Raw genomic sequence first — 18,468 nt, 5'->3', positions numbered from 1 at the left:
ACTATAAATCAACACCAAGCCACCGACTTAAAACATCGACTCATAGATGACAGGCCTAGGTTGTTGATCCGTATTGCGAGGTGAGTCTCTATTGAATGGGAATTGAATCCCTGGTTAAGACCCGGTTGGATTAATCATATTAATGCCACAAGACATTATTATAAAATGTAAAAGGAGAAAAAAACTTTTTGAAACAACCCTAACCCTAACCAAGTCGGGTCAGACTATATTGTTAACTTAGTAACAATGTTATACAAATTCAACTCCAAACGGAAGCAACCTATTGCTAGGCAGTTATTTATGGGCTACTACCTCCCAATAGTCCTTTATTGACAAGAGTTACAATGCAAAATTTATCTACTACACACCCTCAAATAATGACTGCAAGTTTACTTTATCACTAAAAAAATAAAAAATAAAAAAAAACTTTTCACATAATAAAAAAGACCAATATTTGTGTTAAATACATGCTTTGTGGTTTCTACTATTTATATATAATAATATAAATCCTAAATGAAAAAAATAATAATAAAGGAAGCAAAAAGAGCCCCTAAATGATGAGTGTGATCTACCCTAATGAAAAATGTACAAGTGAGGTGAAAGAGGGTTGGATTTGGATCAGAAAATGGTGTCAATTCTCAGCTTCCTTCTGGGGGGAGTTCTCTCCACAATTTGCTTCTCCAGGTCCATAAAGTTGGAGCCTTTATGCGCAAATAATCTCCTGAGATTGATGACTGAAAGCTCATTGTAGCCGCCAACTGTAAGGTCAGCCTGATCCAAATGATACCTGCAAGTTTCATTCTCCACAAATCAGTTTCTCTAGAGACCGACAATCAACAAATGATATTTCATCCGGGGGGGGGGGGGGGGGGGGGGGGTTGGGAAAACAGTGAGGATACGAGGAATGTTAGAATCTGATCATCGAGAAAAGACTGGAATGGAATGGTAAGAGATTGACATACGCTGGGTGAGCACCGATGAGTGCTACAGCCATCATTGTACAGTTGTGAGCCGCTGTTATGCCTCTAGGGTCGTCTTCAAACACCACGCACTTAGATGGCTTCCTATCCAACTGCGAAAGAATTCCTAGCATAAGCGAGGTTCCTAGAAATCGATTCCGGGCAATAAAGACCGTAATGGCTGTAAACGAAGGGAGTTGGGAGTAATTATTTCAACCATACCTTTACCGCTGCAGAAAGAAACCTCTGTGCTATGGATTCCATGCCGTCTTCCTCTGACACAATAGCCTGCAGCTCCAAGAAGATTACGATCAATTGAAGCATGTGCTCAACCTCGACTAAAAGCCTAAGCTGATAGTTGGATTGCACATTTATGTTTATATATTATATGTTCAAACACGCCCCTCACGTGTGCGGGCCAATTACTTTTTGATGGGCTCCAATGAGCTCCAAGCAACACGTGGACCATAGTCTCTTTTTTATCGGGTGACATGGAGATTCAACCCATGACCTTTGGCATGGGGTTGGCTCTGATACCAAATTGAAGCATGTGTTCCATCTCAACTAAAAGCCTAAGCTGATAGTTGGATTGCACATTTATGTTTATATATTATATGCTCAAACACAGCCAAACCCACACCTCAACAACACGTGATTATAGCAATTAAATGATAATAATATGATTGCGAACCTGAAAATACTTCATGAGCCCCAGGTGTTCTAAGGCGTCAACCATATTTTTTCGATCTAGATTTGAAACAACTGCACAAGGAATGCGTGCTGTTGATATAGCATCAAGCCATTCCTTCAGCCCTTCGATTGGTTTCGAGAGCTGGATAAGAGGGAAAGCGTTATTCTAAAGATATGAACTAATACAACAAACTCCAAAACTGGTCATACAGGAGTGTCAACAAAGGCGTTACTTGGAGTAGATTGTCACAGAATAACTGTGATAACCTTAACCTCAATCGAACCAAATCATTTTCTTCCTTCTCCCACCGCAACACCTGCCAATCAAAGAATACTTGTAAAAACCGTATTAAAGATTAGAGTCATCTTCGTCTGAGTTAAAGTTAAGTTGAAGTAATCAGAAAAGAATAGAAATTAAAGCATAAAACGCAATAAATTATGGGAGAAACTTTTCAAATTTGTAGCGAAATTTAATAAGCATTCAAGAGTACGTAAGCAATCATGTGACGCTAACCTTGTTTAGTACATGATCGACACCACCATAAAGCAAAAGTCTTTGCATACTATCATCTTCGGCAATTTCCTTCCCTGAGTAATGCATATCATCATAACTAAAGTGCTATTATAGGCAAATATTTCTTCTAAATCCCATCCTCACTAGGAAACGCTTCAATATCACAGTTTTTTTTCAACATTAAATCGATAAATGCACTCCATGAAAATGATAACGGGCTAAGAGAAGGGAAGTAACTAGAAGATAAAAAAGAACTTAGTAAGTAGTCCTCAATAATCAAGGGAGGAAGACCTAGTCACCTTCTTCAGAAGCAAGTTGCTTCCAGGCATTCAACCTTAGAGCATGAGTATCTGCCTGAAAAAACAAAGATGAACGAAACAAATCAGGCAGGAAAGGAAAGTAATCAAATAATCATTCAAACGATAGAACTCAAGGAAGACCGTGATTATGTAACAGAGTTTGTGCCCGGTAGGAATTTATTCTAGCTGGAGGGATATTCTTAGAATTCCCGTGTTTTCTTTTCTTTGTGTTTTACTTTATAATATCATAATTTCTTGAATTTCTTGGTTCAAATCCATCCTGTCTCTTTACACCAATCAACGAACTACCAGGTTTATACAAGCAAAATTCTTTTGAAGTACAATCAACAAACATTCTTACTCTTGAGTTGATTTAGGATTTATCGATTTAACCTATCTCCCCTCTAGCCACAAGCAGAAGGAATATTCAATTACATTTTTGCAGGCAGAAAACGTCAAATAACCAGCAAGATATTGAACCTTACCACTACATTGTCCCAAGAGAAAACTAATCCATAAGCTTCGTCAGGTTTCATTGCATACCGGATTCTTTGAAGGAAACCTTCTTGCAGTCTATCATTTAGAAAATCCTAACCACAAACAAAAATAAAAATTTGATCAATTTAGAGAACAAAAAGCTTTTTAGCAATTCTCGACGAAACAATAGAAGAGTACATGTTGCCACTTACAACATCAACTTTGAGTAATCCATCCGCTCTAAATGTCTCAAACCCCTCTCCATATTCTGCTCCAATGGCCTATTAAATTTGAACAATAAGAAACAGAATACTTAGCCCCATAGGCTTTGTCATCCTTAACCCATTATCACCACTAACTTCACAAACTTTATCCTTTCAGCCAAAATAAAAACAAAACCCAGTGTTTCTGATTGATACCCATTACCCAGAAACAAAATTCTGAAAAGTTGACACCTTGAGAGAACAAATTCAAGAATAATTAATTAAATTGCAGAAAATCAAGTGAAATTAAAATACCTCTTCCACGAAAATATTGTTCGGTGAGACTGGAGACGGGTCAGAAGACCCATTGATGCTCGACCCGGAAGACTTCACTATCAACAGGCAATTATTCTGCCGATTCTGCACTCGTCTGGAGCGCTTTAATCTCTGTGTTTTAGCAAAAACATAAATCCATTCATACGAAAATAACATTCAAAAAAATTAGGAAATTTAAGGAAAAAAAAAAAAAAGTTTTGGTATATAAGGGTTGCTAACCAATAAATTGAGCTTGACATGAGACTGAGGAAACGACGTCGTGACTGGGACCCAAGTGGAGCTCCTGAAGCTGAGAGCTGTTTCCATTTTCAGGCATAAAAGCTCTGAAGAAGCTATTGGAAGAAAATAAATGGCCGAAGCTTATCTCAGAATGGGCCTATTGGGCCGTCAACTATGGGTCAACTTTGACAAATTTGGCCCGTCAGACTTTGGGCTTTTCTCTACTCATGACTTGGCCCATTTGTCCATTTGGACATAGTTATGCCATGGACCTGGGTCCACCTTACAAGGTGGACCCCGGTCAAAATACACAATTGTCAATATTCACAATTTATGTAGTGAATGTTTAAAATTCAAATTGTAATAAATTATGAACATTTAGTATATAAAGTTGTGAACATTCCGTATGTAAATTATGAACATTCAGTATGTAAATTGTGAACATTCAGTATATAAATTGTGAACATTTAGAATATAAAAATTGTGAACATTCAGTAGGTAAATTGTAAACATTCAGTATATAAATTGGAGTAAATACCCAAAATGGTCCCTCAACTATAGCTAAATTCACAAATTGGTCCTCGACTCTCAATTTTAACCAATTAAGTCCTTAACTTTGCAATTTTAACACAATTTGGTCCTCTGTCTATTTGACCGTTTGTTGACTGTGATTTTTGAGGATATATATGTAATTTCATGGTCCATCGTCGGGTTTTTAAGGTTCCGATTGCATTTTCAGACCACACTGTTACATTTTAATCCACTGCCGAAAGCAATCTACCAAATCCGGTCGCCTTTCTTCGTCCTCCCTTTGGATTCAATGTAGTTGAGTTCGTACCAGAGCGAAGAAGACGACGTGTTTCCGAACCGGTGCAACGTCATCCTGGAGGCATCCATATGCTCCGACGAGAGCTGATGGTTTTTCTGGTGATCGTCGATCACGGTCAACAAATGGTCAAATAGATGGAGGACCAAATCATGTCAAAATTGTAAAGTTAAGGACTTAATTGGTTGAAATTGAAAGTCGATGACCAATTTGTGAATTTAGATACAGTCGAGGGACCATTTTAGGTATTTACTCTATAAATTGTGAATTTTTAAACCCGGGTCCACCTTACAAGATAGACTCAGGTCCACAAAATAATTTGCCATTACAATACATAACATGCAATTTCACCCCAAGCAGAGAGGAATTGGTACAAACAAACTTACAGTCACGATCTCATAGTGTACACTAGGTAAACCAGTAAATTGTACTATGAAGATTATATACGACGGTCTCAAGCGAAATGATGTTATCAGGATTATACTCTATCCACTCATGCATATACAACAGGCTCAAGCAAAAGGGTATTATCAAGGATTGAACTTATAATAATTTAAGATTATGAACTTAGGATTTCAGTATAAATGTTTGTTGTATGATTGGAATTACATAATTTGTTTACTTTAATATTAAGAATTGTATATGTTATCCACTAGATATTTGATTTGAATGAATTGTTTTCACCTAATAGGGAGGGGGGCGGAGAGTAAAAATATTTATAAACTAGCACACAACATATTGTATATATATGATGATAATACAATCACATGATGCTTATACTCAAATATAATAACTACGAATTGTTCTTGACAATAAAACAAATACGATGATAACACAATCACATGTCTATACTCAACATAGTAAATGCGAATTTTTCTTAACAACAAAACAAAATATCACACAATATATTGTATGATAAAACAAGTCTGTGGTTCCTGCTGCTGCTTAGGCCTGGGTTGCATGGGGGGTTTGGTTCTGTTGGAGCCATCCAGAGAAGTTGAGCAGAGTGTCGGTGTCAGACCTGTAATGCAACTGAGTGAACTCAAGGAGGGTCGGCCATTTGAAGTCTGGATATAGCCTAGGTTGAGTGGAGCCCACCAGCTCCGGCGGCGGCGCCACCACCTTATCCTTGTGAGGGCAAAGGAAGAAAGCTATGGACTTCCTGGGAATCATATTGTTCACCACCGCCCTATGCATACAACTCTTGTATATCCCATTCGAAAGCGCCTGACAGTTAATTAGTTGGATATAAAAAATTGACGGAATAAATATAGTAGTGCGTATCGGGTTCGAGTCTCATTCTTTGTATCTAAGTAGTTAACAGATACTCCATTGTAATAGAATCCGTAGTAGTGCGTACCATGAAAGTGTCGCCTATGTTAACGACAAAAGCGTTTAAGCTGGGGTTAACTGCACGCCACTCGTTGTCCACAAACACTTGAAGCCCACTCACGTTGTCTTGATGGAGGATTGTTAAGGATGTTGGATCACAATGAGGTCCGGTCCCCAAGGTGAGCTCTGGTGTCTGGCATGGCGGATAGTAGTTCAGTCGCATTACTGAGTCGTTTTCTTGGAAGAATTCACTGAAATGCTTTTGGTTTACGCCTAAACCAATCGCCAGCAATTCCATGATCTCCAGAGCCAGTTTGCTCATCTCATTGCTGTACTTTTGATAAACCCCCCTGTATATATATATATATATATATATATATTCATCATATTATTGTACTATAGTATTACGTGATTAAACCATGTATATATTTACACTACTGGAAATTATGAAATTTTCGACCACCTGAAAGTGATCTTAAATCAAGTTGAAAGTCTTGTTCCGACCACTTTTTACTATTTAAGTGGTCGGAAATTTCATAATTTTTACGGGTGTTATGTGTTTTGAACTTACCCGATATCAGCGAAATCTTGGCCCAATGTTTTCTGGAAATACTCTTCCACGATGTGGGAACATTCTTTCTCGTCGGAATATCTAAAAGAGAGAGTTTCCTTCCACGGCAGCTTGGCGGAGAATCTGCCGGTGAAACTGCTGGCATAGCCGCAATGCTCGCCGAGCTTTCTCGCAGCTTTTTCCTTGGTGGACAGCGGCAAGTCAAAGAAGCGGTCCATGTCACGGATAGCGTCGGAGATGAGGTCATAGTCGACGCCGTGATTCACCACCAGAAAGAAGCCATGTTTTCTGCAGGCTTCGTCCACCAGCTTACAGGTTTCCGCGACGGCGGCGAGATCGCCGGAGCGGAAGGCGGCCAGGTCGATGACCGGGACCGGGAATTCCCGGGCGGCGTAGATGCCCGGCTTCTCGTGGTCCGGCCACACGAATTCCGTCGGGATGTTGGACTGGTGGCGGAGGACGGCGGCGTCGAAAACCACCGCCGCGTCAGGGATAACAGTTGGTGTTGTGATCATAGTCGCCATTATTGTATGAAATGAAAGCGGGAAGAGAGAAAGAGAGATGTCAAAATGATTTGTGAATGATATGAGAGGAGAAAATGGTGACCCCTTTTTATAGAATGGTTACCAATTTAATCCAATATTTTTTTCCTTTTACGTTAATGATTAGTATGGTAATAATGTTTTTTTTTCCTTATCAATTTAAAGTAATATCTTTTTCCTGATACGCTAATGACTTCAAACGGAAAAATATAATATCCATAATTGGAGTTATAATAGTATATTTACAATTTACAATTCAAAGAATCTCAAAAACAATATTGGTTGAAAATTTTAACAAATATGATATATTTATTTTTTTTAACTTGTAGGATATGAAAAATATAGATGGATTTTTTTTAATATATATATATATATATATATATATATATATATATATATATATATATATATATATATATATATATAGGATATTTGGTAAACTAAGATGAATGATGCATGATATATTTCAGTTGTACGTATTTTTGCTTATTGATACAATTATAAGGTATTAAACATAAATCATTACAAGTTCTTATTATTATTATAACTATTATGGATCACTTTTAAAAAATAAAAATGTTTAATGAATAAAGATAATCTTACCTAGTACAAAATGCCTTGATCTACATAAAAATATTACTTCAATTATTATAGATAAAATTCAACATATTTTTAAAAGTCTTTGTAAGAAAATAATAGCTCTTATTATTAAAGTTGTATCATATAATTCCATCTATAACTTTACATTTATTTTGACCATATATTTGTGCAATTTTATATTATTTATTGGATAAATTTTATTCGCATATTGGGCGTACATATAACTAATCTTTATATTATATTATATATCGTGCTATACATTATATCTAAATCTAACCTAAAAGTATAATAAGTGTGAAGAAAGATTGGTACCGTTCATTTATATCTGTATTTCTGTTAAATTTTTTGATACATTAAATTATAAAAGTTGTACTATACAAATTTTTGCGGTATGCATGCATGCACTATCATTCAAGTTGAGAAAGAAAGCAAATTAGGCGTTAAATATTTCTGTATTTGGCCCCCTAATTTACTTTCTTTGTAGGGAACAAAGAAACCAAATTAGGGGGTCAAATACAATATTTAACGCCTAATAAATGCCTAATTCATTGTATTTTTCTACATTTCTACCGTTAATTTTTTTTTAATAAATTATTTATGGATTGCAAAAACTATTCTCTAAATATTGGTGATTTTAAAATTTAAATGTTTATATTAACTATTAAGGGAAAAAATTAAATGAGATATATTGTAGTGTTTAATTGGAGTATCATAATTAAAATTAAATTCTTAGTAATTGGAATAGTTTTTAATAAAAGTAGATTATTTTTTTTGTTTGGTAATAGATGAAAATTTGAACCGAAATCAGAACTAGAATCAAAATATATAAATAAATATTATATATGTGTGACATGAAAATAAGCGCAGTTTATTTAGAAATTTATTTTTATTTTTCATTGCTTGTTTGGGAAAAAAGAATTAAAAAGATGGTTTTAAAGGTTGCTTCTTATAGAAATCAATGAGTAAGTTAAGAATAATAAATAGCTAATGAAATATTTTGTTATTAAAGTTTACACTAATTGAATGCGGAGATATTTAGAGGAAAAAGTAATAATAATGAAGGGTAAAGTAGAAAAAATAGTAAAAAATAATTTTAACACAAAAAATAATATAAATCATTAATTTAAACAAACAATTACACCAACATTTTTTTTTTTTTTTTGTTTCGACCTAACTTTATTGGCTTTTACATATATTATTTTCCAACTAATATAATGCACATGCTGACAGGAAAGTGGTTCCCAATGCAATGAAAGTTGGACGTTGCTTTGGTTGGATGAGAAAATTACATTCGCCAAGAAAATCCCGCTTTCTCCCATTTTCAACCAAGTGAATTTAAATGTCCCTATAGTTCTCGCATGCAAGGGTTTTGAGTTCTACTACATAAATTCACAATCTCTACTACATCACTTTTACTCCTGATGTGACAAGCTAAGATATGTTACGTTAAGTTATCTTCATCTTGTGAGTCCAAGGAAAATATCAACACCAAAATTTTGACTAAGTGAGTAAAAGTAGAGATTACAGTAGAACTTTTTTTTTTTTTTGGGGAAATAAGCTTCATTCAAATTAAAAATCAACCGGCCTCAGCCGAATTACATCAGAAATAAAAAAAAGAGGGAGGGGACGAAAACCACTCCCTGCAACCAGCATTGAGCACGGCATCCCTAGCCAACAAGTGGGCTGCCGAGTTCACGGATCCCTTAACAAACCTAAAACTAATGTTAGGAAAAACACTAGCTAGTTGAAAAATACTATTGAACTCTTAAAAAAAAAAGTGTACAAGAATATGAAAAAAGCTAAGTAACTCTGAGCAATACCAGCACAACACAAAATCCTACAAACCACATCCAAATCTAACGTTAATGATATGAGAAGCAAACCAAAAGTGAACAAAAAACCACACAAGCACAGGGAAAGAACAGTATAATGTGTCTGATACATACATACATCTATATGTTATCTCTGGTTCAAAGACTGAGCCTTTTTCTTGTTGTGCCTAGGAATTGGAACTTGGATAAACCCAAACTTCTTCCTCTGTGCAATGAACTGCTTGTGCACAGTAGTACTCCCATTATCCTTCCCCGACGACTTTGCTGGATTCAGTATGATCCCGCTTTGTTCTCGTAGCATTTGGCTGAATGAAACATGTTGTTGTTGTTGATGTTGTCCCTTGGTAGTGTGTCTCTCCACATGCTTCCCCACCATGATATGATCATCCTGCAGAATCAGCTTTCTGCTAAGGATGTCTCCTATTGAGATTGATGATCTGAAGACAGGAACATCAGTTCTGTCTGTCAGGGTATCATTCTGCAGCCTAGGACTGTCTGGTTTCTTGTCCATATTCTGGTCTGTGTTGCAGAACTTATCAGCCTGCTGAGCCTTTTGAGTGAGGGCAAAGTATTGTTCATAAGGGAGGGTTATTATCCTCCCTTCTGCTGCAGAATTAGTGGTGGTTTTGCAGTTTAAGAGAGCTTTCCTTTCTGCAAAGGCAATGGCTTCCACAGCTTTGGCAGCTTCCTCCATTTTCTTGGCTGCAATTAGCCTCATTTCTGCAAGCTTGAGGCTGCCTTTTGTCCTCTCAATCTCTGACATTGCCTTCATCACTTCATGCCTGGAAGCTTCGGCCATTTTCTTGAACTGTTCAGTCTCCAGAAGGACTTTTTCTTTCTGCATCTTCTTGTTCAGTGACTCCACAGAGGTTCTGATCACGGCGAGATCCATGGACATCTTGTTTAGCTCGAGTTTTGCTTGGTCTAACTCCATTAGAACATACCCAGGAGACTGATGAACTGGATTGTTATTGAGTGAGAGTTTGTGCATTTGGGTTTTTTCTGCAGGAGTAGTGGATACAAATGCAGATACTTCCTCCATTAGGTTTAGTTTCAGTCCTTCAACAAATCTCTTTGCTGCTTCCACTTCTCTTAGGAGTTTAAGGGCTTCTTGCTCCTTCATCATCAAGTCCCTCTCATACTTCACTGCTTGCTCCTCCATTTTGTTTAGATCCAACACTTCATCTTGCTCCTATCAATAATATATATAATTTTTTAGCAAAACCTTGTGATGAATTATATTGAGGATTTGGCGGGTAAAAATAAAAAGGATTGCACCCTAATCGTGAAACCTTAATTGCCCGTCCTACTTAGGAGGCTTCGCATGATGTAGGATGTTTGTACATTAGTGTACACCCCAATTTCGGGACCCCACCAGCTTGCTCGATCGAGAGGCTTAGCTTTGTGGAGGATGTTTGTACATTAGTGTACACCACAATCCCGGGACTCTGTTCTGCTTGGGAGGCTCGGTGGAAGATGCGTGTACATTAGTGTACACAATAGGATCAATTCTATACTCTCCATTAGTAGGAATCGAGCCTTGAATTTTACTATTAAAACTCTTTGGATTGGCCAGACCAACGACTGATGAGTAGGGATGGCAACAGGGCACTCCCCGCCCCGTCCCCATCTTTGACGGGGAATTGAAAATAGTCTCCATTTCTCCCCACAATGAATTAGGCGGGAATGGGGGTTATCTATCTTCATCAACTCTTAGTCAAAATCTTAAATTAGTGTAACTTTTAATTTTAAAAACTAAAACCTAAATCTTAATTATATACATACATATAATCATTATTAAGGAACGGGGTGGAACGGAAAAGGGTATCTCCATCCCCGTTCATGACAGGAAATTACATACATTCTCTTGTCCTCGTTCCTCAACAAAAAATTCCATAAAATTGTCACCCCTACTGGTAGGGATGAGCTATGCTGGGAAAACGGGTAAAAATCAAAAAAGGATTGCGCCACAATTCAGAATCCTCTAATGAGAGACTTTTTGGAGGATTCGATATTTGTACACTAGGGTGTACAATGACTAAATTCTATACCTCCTATGAGTAGGAATCGAACCTTACACTCTACAATTACCCATCATAATTTAAAGATATCAATTTTCTTTGAATTGATCAATAATATGCCGGGGACTACAAGTAACAATCAAGTGGAATGGTGGTTGTGTTATACTTACTTGGGGAGGATAATGAGGAGGAGCAAGGCGGAGCAAGTGGTGGGGAATCCAAGGGCCACTCCCACCAAACCGGACGACAGCCTCCTTAACAGACTCGAACGGCGGCGAGGTATCGATTTCCACCCTCGGGCTCACAACATTCTTAGTGTCCGCCGCCGCAGCCGTGCCGGATTCTTCCTTCTGCGCCATAGCTGCTGCTTCTTCTTCCGACCACTATTCTTCCCCCGAATTCAATGTCGGATTACAGTTAATTACAGCCAGTGGAGTACAGTGCAGAAATCTGCAGAAAGAAAGAAAGGAGCAGAAAGTGAAGGTTCATGGAGGAGTGGGCGCGGAACAATAAATTCCAGCAGGGTCAATGCCGCAGGCCATATTGATTTCCATTTTCTTTTTGTTGATTTTCAAGAATTTTTAGTTGGATTCTGTCGTGGAATTTCCTCGTTGACCATGACAGGAGAACGCGATGTTAATGATGATGTTGGGATGTGTAACAGGCGACAGTGGAAAGCAGTAAGTACACATAATTTCCATTATATCTATACAAGAACCAATCTTCTTTCCTGTGCGTGTGTACATGCTTGAGAGCTTCGAGAGATGGAATGAGTGGCCTGCACGGACAACTCCATTGATACTCAGTCAGTGTTGCAAAAATTCCGTATAGACACTAATTAATTGGTACCTAAATGTTAGACGTTGGTCAGCCGCCTAGCGTATCACTATAATCGGTGGTCTAGGTGACTGATCGGACCCACAAGCATGAGGTCAATCAGTGCCTAGCGCCTCCCGCTTAACAGAGCCCTCCTCCCCCATACTCACACAAAACACTTTAAAAAGATGTTTTTGCCTCCCAAGAAAAAAATAGTGGGTCGATCGAGTGCCCTTTAATAATGAATGGTTTATACAAATTGATAAATGTATTCAAGCATATCGACTTCTCCCTATTTTATATATCTCATATAAGTACTGTTTGAGTGACAAACAAAAAGTAAACAACAACTTAGTATTATATAATGTCTATGTTACTTTGAACATTTGTTAAACTTGTCTTTTGCAAAAGGAAAAAGAACATTATGTGAACAAGGTTGATATACATATAGACAAATAAGTAAAGATGGATACACCATTAGTGATCTTTTGACTAAGGAAAACAATTAAGAGAAAAAGCAAATTAAAGCACAAGGGAAAAAAGCAGAATTGAAGCACAAAAACATGCACGTATGGCGGAGATAGGAGCTTCGAGGAAGTGAATGATTATGCACGCAATTGATTGCCCAAACCATTTGCGTGATTATCGCCCCCGACAGCCGACAACATCGTATTGTAATGCTATCATATAAAAAAATAAAAAAATCTCTCTTAAAGAAATGTGAGGGATGTGTGTTTTTCGGAAACTGGATATCAGATTTTTGGTAAATAACTATTAGCTGTTAGCTGGGTTAGTGAGTTTGACTTCTTGATAACATTAACTTATTGTAGAAAAGTGTTTAGTAAATTAACTGTGCGAACTGATTACATGCAAAATGACTTTCTCAAAAAGCTGATCGAAAAAATAAGATGTTACAAAAAACTAATTAATTAAACCCTCATATTGATTGTTTAATCAAGTTAAACAACTAATAGTGGTCAAATAAGTCAAAATTGACTAATAAGCTAACTATGTTACTAAACAGGCCCATCATATTTTTAAACGATCGGCCCAACCCAAGCCCGTATAGCGAATTAGAAATAATTTATGAGTTTAAGTGTCTTAGAGTTTAAACAAATACATGAGCCCAAATATCCACTAGGAGATTTAGAAGGAAAAAACCCCTGATTCGGGCTTGATCGGGCCTGAAGCTCACTAATCCAATATTTTCTGTTTGAGATATTTTGGGCCCTCTAAAATACATATACAAAAACAAACAAAGAAAAAACAATAAATAAATAAATAAAGACAAAATTTTCAACCAATAGAATGAAGTACAAATAATTAGGCTGGACCACGCATAATGTAAGGACTATGGAGGACCACTAATGTAGGGAAGGTCTATGACTCATGTAAGGAAGGTTTGCTATTAATTATAATAGGGAAAATGATGAAATAGGCCCTTAAACTTTAGTTTAAAAGTCAATTAGACCCTTAAGCTTTTTAAATGTGCAATTACATTCATCAACAATTCATTTAGGTGTAATGAAGCCCAAAAACAAGTTAATGACCTGCTATCACAGGTCATTAGGGGTCAGGTCACCTTCCGACAAAAAAAAAAGTGACCGACGACCGACCGGCAAAATTTTCAGCAAAAAAAAAAAAAAGTGACCGGCGACCGGGTCACTTTTTTGCCGGAAGGTGGCCTGAACAGGTCATTAACTTGTTTTTGGGTTCCATTGCACCTAAATGAATTGTTGATGCGTGTAATTGCACCTTTAAAAAATTTAGGGGCCTAATTGACTTATAAGTTAAAGTTCGAGGGCCTATTTGACCATTTTTCCCATTATAATAGAGTTGAGTCTATCATCCTGTCAGCAGAATATGTCGCTGACTGTTATGTAAGTATAAGAAAATAAAGTTGTGTTTTTTATATCAATTATAATTTTTAAGTGTAATTGAGCCTATATTGTGACGAAAGTAATTGTAAATTAAAAATAAGAAATTTGAGAGTAGTGGAAGCATGAGATATAACGATGAGTAGATATGATAATTTTGATGCGTCTAAATAATTTAAGGAGATATATATTACAACAAGTGAAAAATAATTGAAACTTAATTGATTGAAAGGGTTTCAATATCTAATGCCAATATATATTATACATCTCTTATGTGCTATCACTCTATAATTCCAATTCTAATTAATGTAGACAACGACCTCATTGTGTAAATATTTTAAAATTAACAAATAATATATAATATATTTTTCTCTTTTATTTTTTTTTTTTTGAATGCTACTGACTCTACTATAATGTAGTATTAAGAGCCAATAATGCCTCTACTGAGGCTCAAACTCACGACCTAGAAGCCTAACTTGGGTGTCATTAGACCACAAGGTCTTGGCAATAATATATTTTACTTTAATTTTTTTTATTAATATATATATGTGAGTGAGTTCAGTATTGTTAGTATTGATGTCGAACAACACCATAAAAGAATTCATATTCGATAATGTTCGAGATCCAAATTCATTTGAGATTACATTTGCGAAGATTTAAAATTCAATTTCAAATTAACATCCCAAAAACGTTTCTGGGATAGGACATGCATGCAAAGTTGCCATCGACAGTTGTAACATTAATGGGGGAGGAAGAAGAGGGCGGGCCGGGCAGGCAGCCATGGATGTAAGTAAGCCATCGCCTCCCCAACTAAGGAAACATACAGCCATACAGGTGCCCAAAATGGGCATGGACCACACGTACTATTACAGTGCCCAATTTTCATTTAATTTATTCAGCCCCACTTGGCCTGTGACAAAATTTATTATACATGGCTTTTATTCATTTCATCATCAGATCAGAGAGGGATTCATTGTATATATATATATTTTAAAAGGCTTCAAGTTTGATTTTTGATACGTGGAAGTTGTCTATTAGCATTCTCAATTTAAATCGGTCAGTTATGGATAGTCTAGACTTTTGTAATTATTTGTTGGCTAACTAAGTCGCTAGGATCGTCACAACGTGAGTTTCACCCAGACTCCACTTTTGAATAGGAGTATGGACTTTCTCATAAATCAAAGAGAAGATTCATTGTTTAAATATCCATCCAAGTCAACATCCTTAATCAATGGCCTCAAAAATAAAAATAAATAAATAAATAAAATCAGTCACTCCCCTTATAAAATAAATTGAAATGTTGAGATTTTTATAATATATCTAGACCAACAACACCATTAAATGTGTACATACTAACAAAATTATTATAGAGTTGAGGTTTATTATAGGTGTACCTCATACTAAATAATATATATATATATAGGATCAAATGAGAACAAGTCCTTAATAAAAAAAAATAAGAACCAATATAATTCCAGCCTTACATTTGAAAAAATCGGATAGATCAAATCAATTTTTTATTTAAAAATGTAGTGGTATTTTTGTAATTATGATCAATTTTACAATGCTAACTTGAACACTAAAATCTGCCATTTTCAGACTTTTTCAAGATTTGCACATTTAGTATTAATATTGCATATTTAATATTAAAAGATTGAACTTGTAAAAATGCGAAAGTATATTGCACTTAAAGGTTTCGATTTTAGAGTTTAGGACTAAATTTTTTATTTTATTTGGTTTATTAGTTCACTTTTTACTGCTTAGGGTCTAACATTTATGGTTTGGATTTTTATTTTTTTTTTGAAACCAAACGATCATTAATACCTCAACCGAGTAGAAATATAATAGGGCGGATTATCAATCCACGACCCTAGGACAGACGAAGAATCTGATGTCCGTGCAAGCACATGAGCTACATGATTCGTTGGCCTCTTGACATGGTGAACCGTAACATTTATGGTTTGGATTTAAAATTTAACCTTTTTGCTAAATATTTTGTTCTCAAATGGCACCTCTATGGCTCTCCTCGAAGGACGGTCACATGATCGAACCCCGTTGGTGGGAATTGTATTACAGTAGTATGTAAGATTGAGATTTGTTCTTAGTTTTCTACTAGGGTGTCTTCTACTAAGGTGTCTTCTCATGGGATCCAAAGCAATATATAGAGTTAGATCTAGTCAAATCAAATATGATTTAAGAGGTGTCCATACAATAAAAATCAATTCTTGCATGGCTACAATATACTATAATAATGTCTGTAATTAATGTATGCAAAGCCCAAACTGTTTAAATTAATAACTATATAATTATTCAAGTATATTATTGAATGGCATCACTCACTATGTTTCCTACTCTTCATTGTATCTTCTTCCTCATTCAGATCTGCTGAGATAATTGACTTGAAGAAAGAAAAAATATGAAAACCAGAGAATCCAAAGCCCATAATACCCAGAAAGTTCTCAACGGCGGCAGCCATGATCATCGTCAAGAATCCCTGCATATCAAGCAAGATGACAAGTTTTTCTCCAGGCTTTTATCCAAGGAGAAATCATCGTCGTCTTCCATAAAAGGTGAGTCGTCTTTCAGATTCTTCTACTATGGCGATTCCTCCAAAGGCTCGATTCCTTTCCGGTGGGAATCGCAGCCGGGAACCCCGAAACACCCCCTCTCCGCCGCGTCTCTCCCGCCGCTCACTCCTCCGCCGTCGTACCAGTCCTCCGCCGAGCTGAAGTCCGGCAGCCGCCGCTCCTCCTCCTCCTCCTCGAGACTGCCGTCTTTCTTCTCCAAGCTTTCTTCCAAGAAAACCAGTTTCTTCAGTAATGTTTCTTCCTCGGTTTCTTCGTCGTCGTGTTCGTCGTCGTTCTCGCTGCCGTCTTCCGCCCCCACGGCGGCGCTCACCGGCCGGAGACACCGCTCGCAGTCGGATTTCCAGTTGAGGCTTGAGGACTTATTCAGAGATGATGAAGCTTCTCCGACTTCAACCCTGTGCTTTGGCGGCGGCCGTGGTAACGGCGGCGCAGCGGCTGCAAGTGAGAGTGGGTCCAAGAGCTTCCATGTTCGCCGGTCATCATGGCTGTGCTTGAACAATATTAGCGTCTTTTAATCCATTCTTAATTTCTGTAAGGACATGATATGATGATGTTCGCCTTGTACTTCATTAAAATCTGTCGGTTTGTAATTTTCTGAATAATAATCCATCATAGGCACCAAAAGCCTTATGGTCTTTTTCTACTTCTGGGATGAATCCATCTTGTCTTGCCAAATGAAATATAATCAAATATTTTTGTTTTTGTGTTTAACTTCCTAGTAATAAAATTATTTTCTTCATCTATAACTACAATTTTCCAAGTATTTTTAGTTTTAAGCTGATTAGTTAGACCATAAAGTCTTTTAATTTGCTGATGAAGGAGGGTGCATGTTCAGTGGTGTTGTTTGATTGTTCCCTTATAACCTTTCATTTTGATTCAAAAAATTATAATTTAATTGTATTATGCATATATTTATTGTTTTGAAAAAAAAAAAATTATAGAGACCGGTGCATGAATTGTTTATTTAATTATAATATGGAATAATTTTAATTTAAATAAATAATTTATATAATAATATTTTCATCGTTTTCATTAAAAAAAAAATGTTAGATTAATATGGTAAATTGTCCTCCTTTGACTTCCAACTTGCTCTTCTATGGCTATGCTTTAGTGAGATCTAGTCCTGCCTTTATTTAATTCAAGAACATGTTTGGCAATTTAATTAATTATATTAAATAATTTGATCATTATTTAAATAAATTATTTACTCATTGTATTGTTTTCAATTTGTCAAATCATATTATGGGTCCAAACTGCAGATTTTGTAATGTTAATTTTAAGTGATTCAATTTGTTGGGCAGAGACTTTGTAAGTTCTGTCCATCATTTTGCCACGGAATGTGACAGCGGAATGTGACATTGACTGCTATGCAAGTATAAAAGAAAATATAATTACGCATTTGTTACGAATAACATCCGCCCAACCACTATGCACATGATAAAAGTTATAGTTAGCTAGTAATGAAGATGCAACTTTATTTTCTTATATTTATGTAGCAACAAACATTACGTTTGAATATTTGGCCTTCCAGACCTCAAACCAACGGTTGGTAAAGGCTTGGTGGGCCGGGCCAAGTCTAGCATCAATCATTGAAACGTGGAGCTGACTATTATACACGTATATGTAAATAAAGTTACACATTCCTTACTAGCTATAACTTTGACATCGTAGTGGTAAACGCTTGATTTAGATTTTGTCCTCCAGGCCACATTTAAATGACATAATGCTAGATTTTTCCCTCCTAGCCTCACCTCAACTGTTGGACT

General features: G+C 36.4%; 4 protein-coding genes across 4 annotated transcripts; 1 reads left to right on the top strand and 3 right to left on the bottom strand.

Moving 5' to 3' along the window:
- Positions 1–393: 393 nt before the first annotated feature.
- LOC109186813 lies at positions 394–3,813 on the bottom strand. Its single transcript, XM_019336966.1, has 11 exons — positions 3,698–3,813; positions 3,458–3,589; positions 3,152–3,220; positions 2,948–3,052; positions 2,463–2,517; positions 2,164–2,237; positions 1,883–1,966; positions 1,651–1,791; positions 1,182–1,247; positions 963–1,072; positions 394–787 (listed from the first exon to the last, which is right to left on the bottom strand). Exons 1-11 carry the CDS (start codon positions 3,782–3,784, stop codon positions 619–621), a joined length of 1,092 nt encoding a protein of 363 aa, XP_019192511.1. The 5' UTR covers positions 3,785–3,813; the 3' UTR covers positions 394–618.
- A 1,642-nt stretch (positions 3,814–5,455) lies between these two features.
- On the bottom strand, positions 5,456–6,950 carry LOC109186269 (gibberellin 20 oxidase 1-D-like). Its single transcript, XM_019336195.1, has 3 exons — positions 6,427–6,950; positions 5,884–6,205; positions 5,456–5,750 (listed from the first exon to the last, which is right to left on the bottom strand). The coding sequence occupies exons 1-3, from the start codon at positions 6,948–6,950 to the stop codon at positions 5,469–5,471; spliced, it is 1,128 nt and encodes a 375-aa protein (XP_019191740.1). The 3' UTR covers positions 5,456–5,468.
- A 2,408-nt stretch (positions 6,951–9,358) lies between these two features.
- On the bottom strand, positions 9,359–12,182 carry LOC109186812 (WEB family protein At3g51720-like). Its single transcript, XM_019336965.1, has 2 exons — positions 11,592–12,182; positions 9,359–10,592 (listed from the first exon to the last, which is right to left on the bottom strand). Exons 1-2 carry the CDS (start codon positions 11,778–11,780, stop codon positions 9,528–9,530), a joined length of 1,254 nt encoding a protein of 417 aa, XP_019192510.1. The 5' UTR covers positions 11,781–12,182; the 3' UTR covers positions 9,359–9,527.
- A 4,139-nt stretch (positions 12,183–16,321) lies between these two features.
- Positions 16,322–17,413, top strand: LOC109186815. The gene has a single exon (XM_019336969.1). The coding sequence runs from the start codon at positions 16,531–16,533 to the stop codon at positions 17,215–17,217; it is 687 nt and encodes a 228-aa protein (XP_019192514.1). The 5' UTR covers positions 16,322–16,530; the 3' UTR covers positions 17,218–17,413.
- Positions 17,414–18,468: the final 1,055 nt, after the last annotated feature.

The sequence above is a fragment of the Ipomoea nil genome, unplaced genomic scaffold, assembly GCF_001879475.1.
Source record: "Ipomoea nil cultivar Tokyo-kokei standard unplaced genomic scaffold, Asagao_1.1 scaffold1407, whole genome shotgun sequence".
NCBI lineage: Eukaryota > Viridiplantae > Streptophyta > Magnoliopsida > Solanales > Convolvulaceae > Ipomoea > Ipomoea nil.
This window is presented reverse-complemented; position numbering and strand designations above follow the sequence as displayed.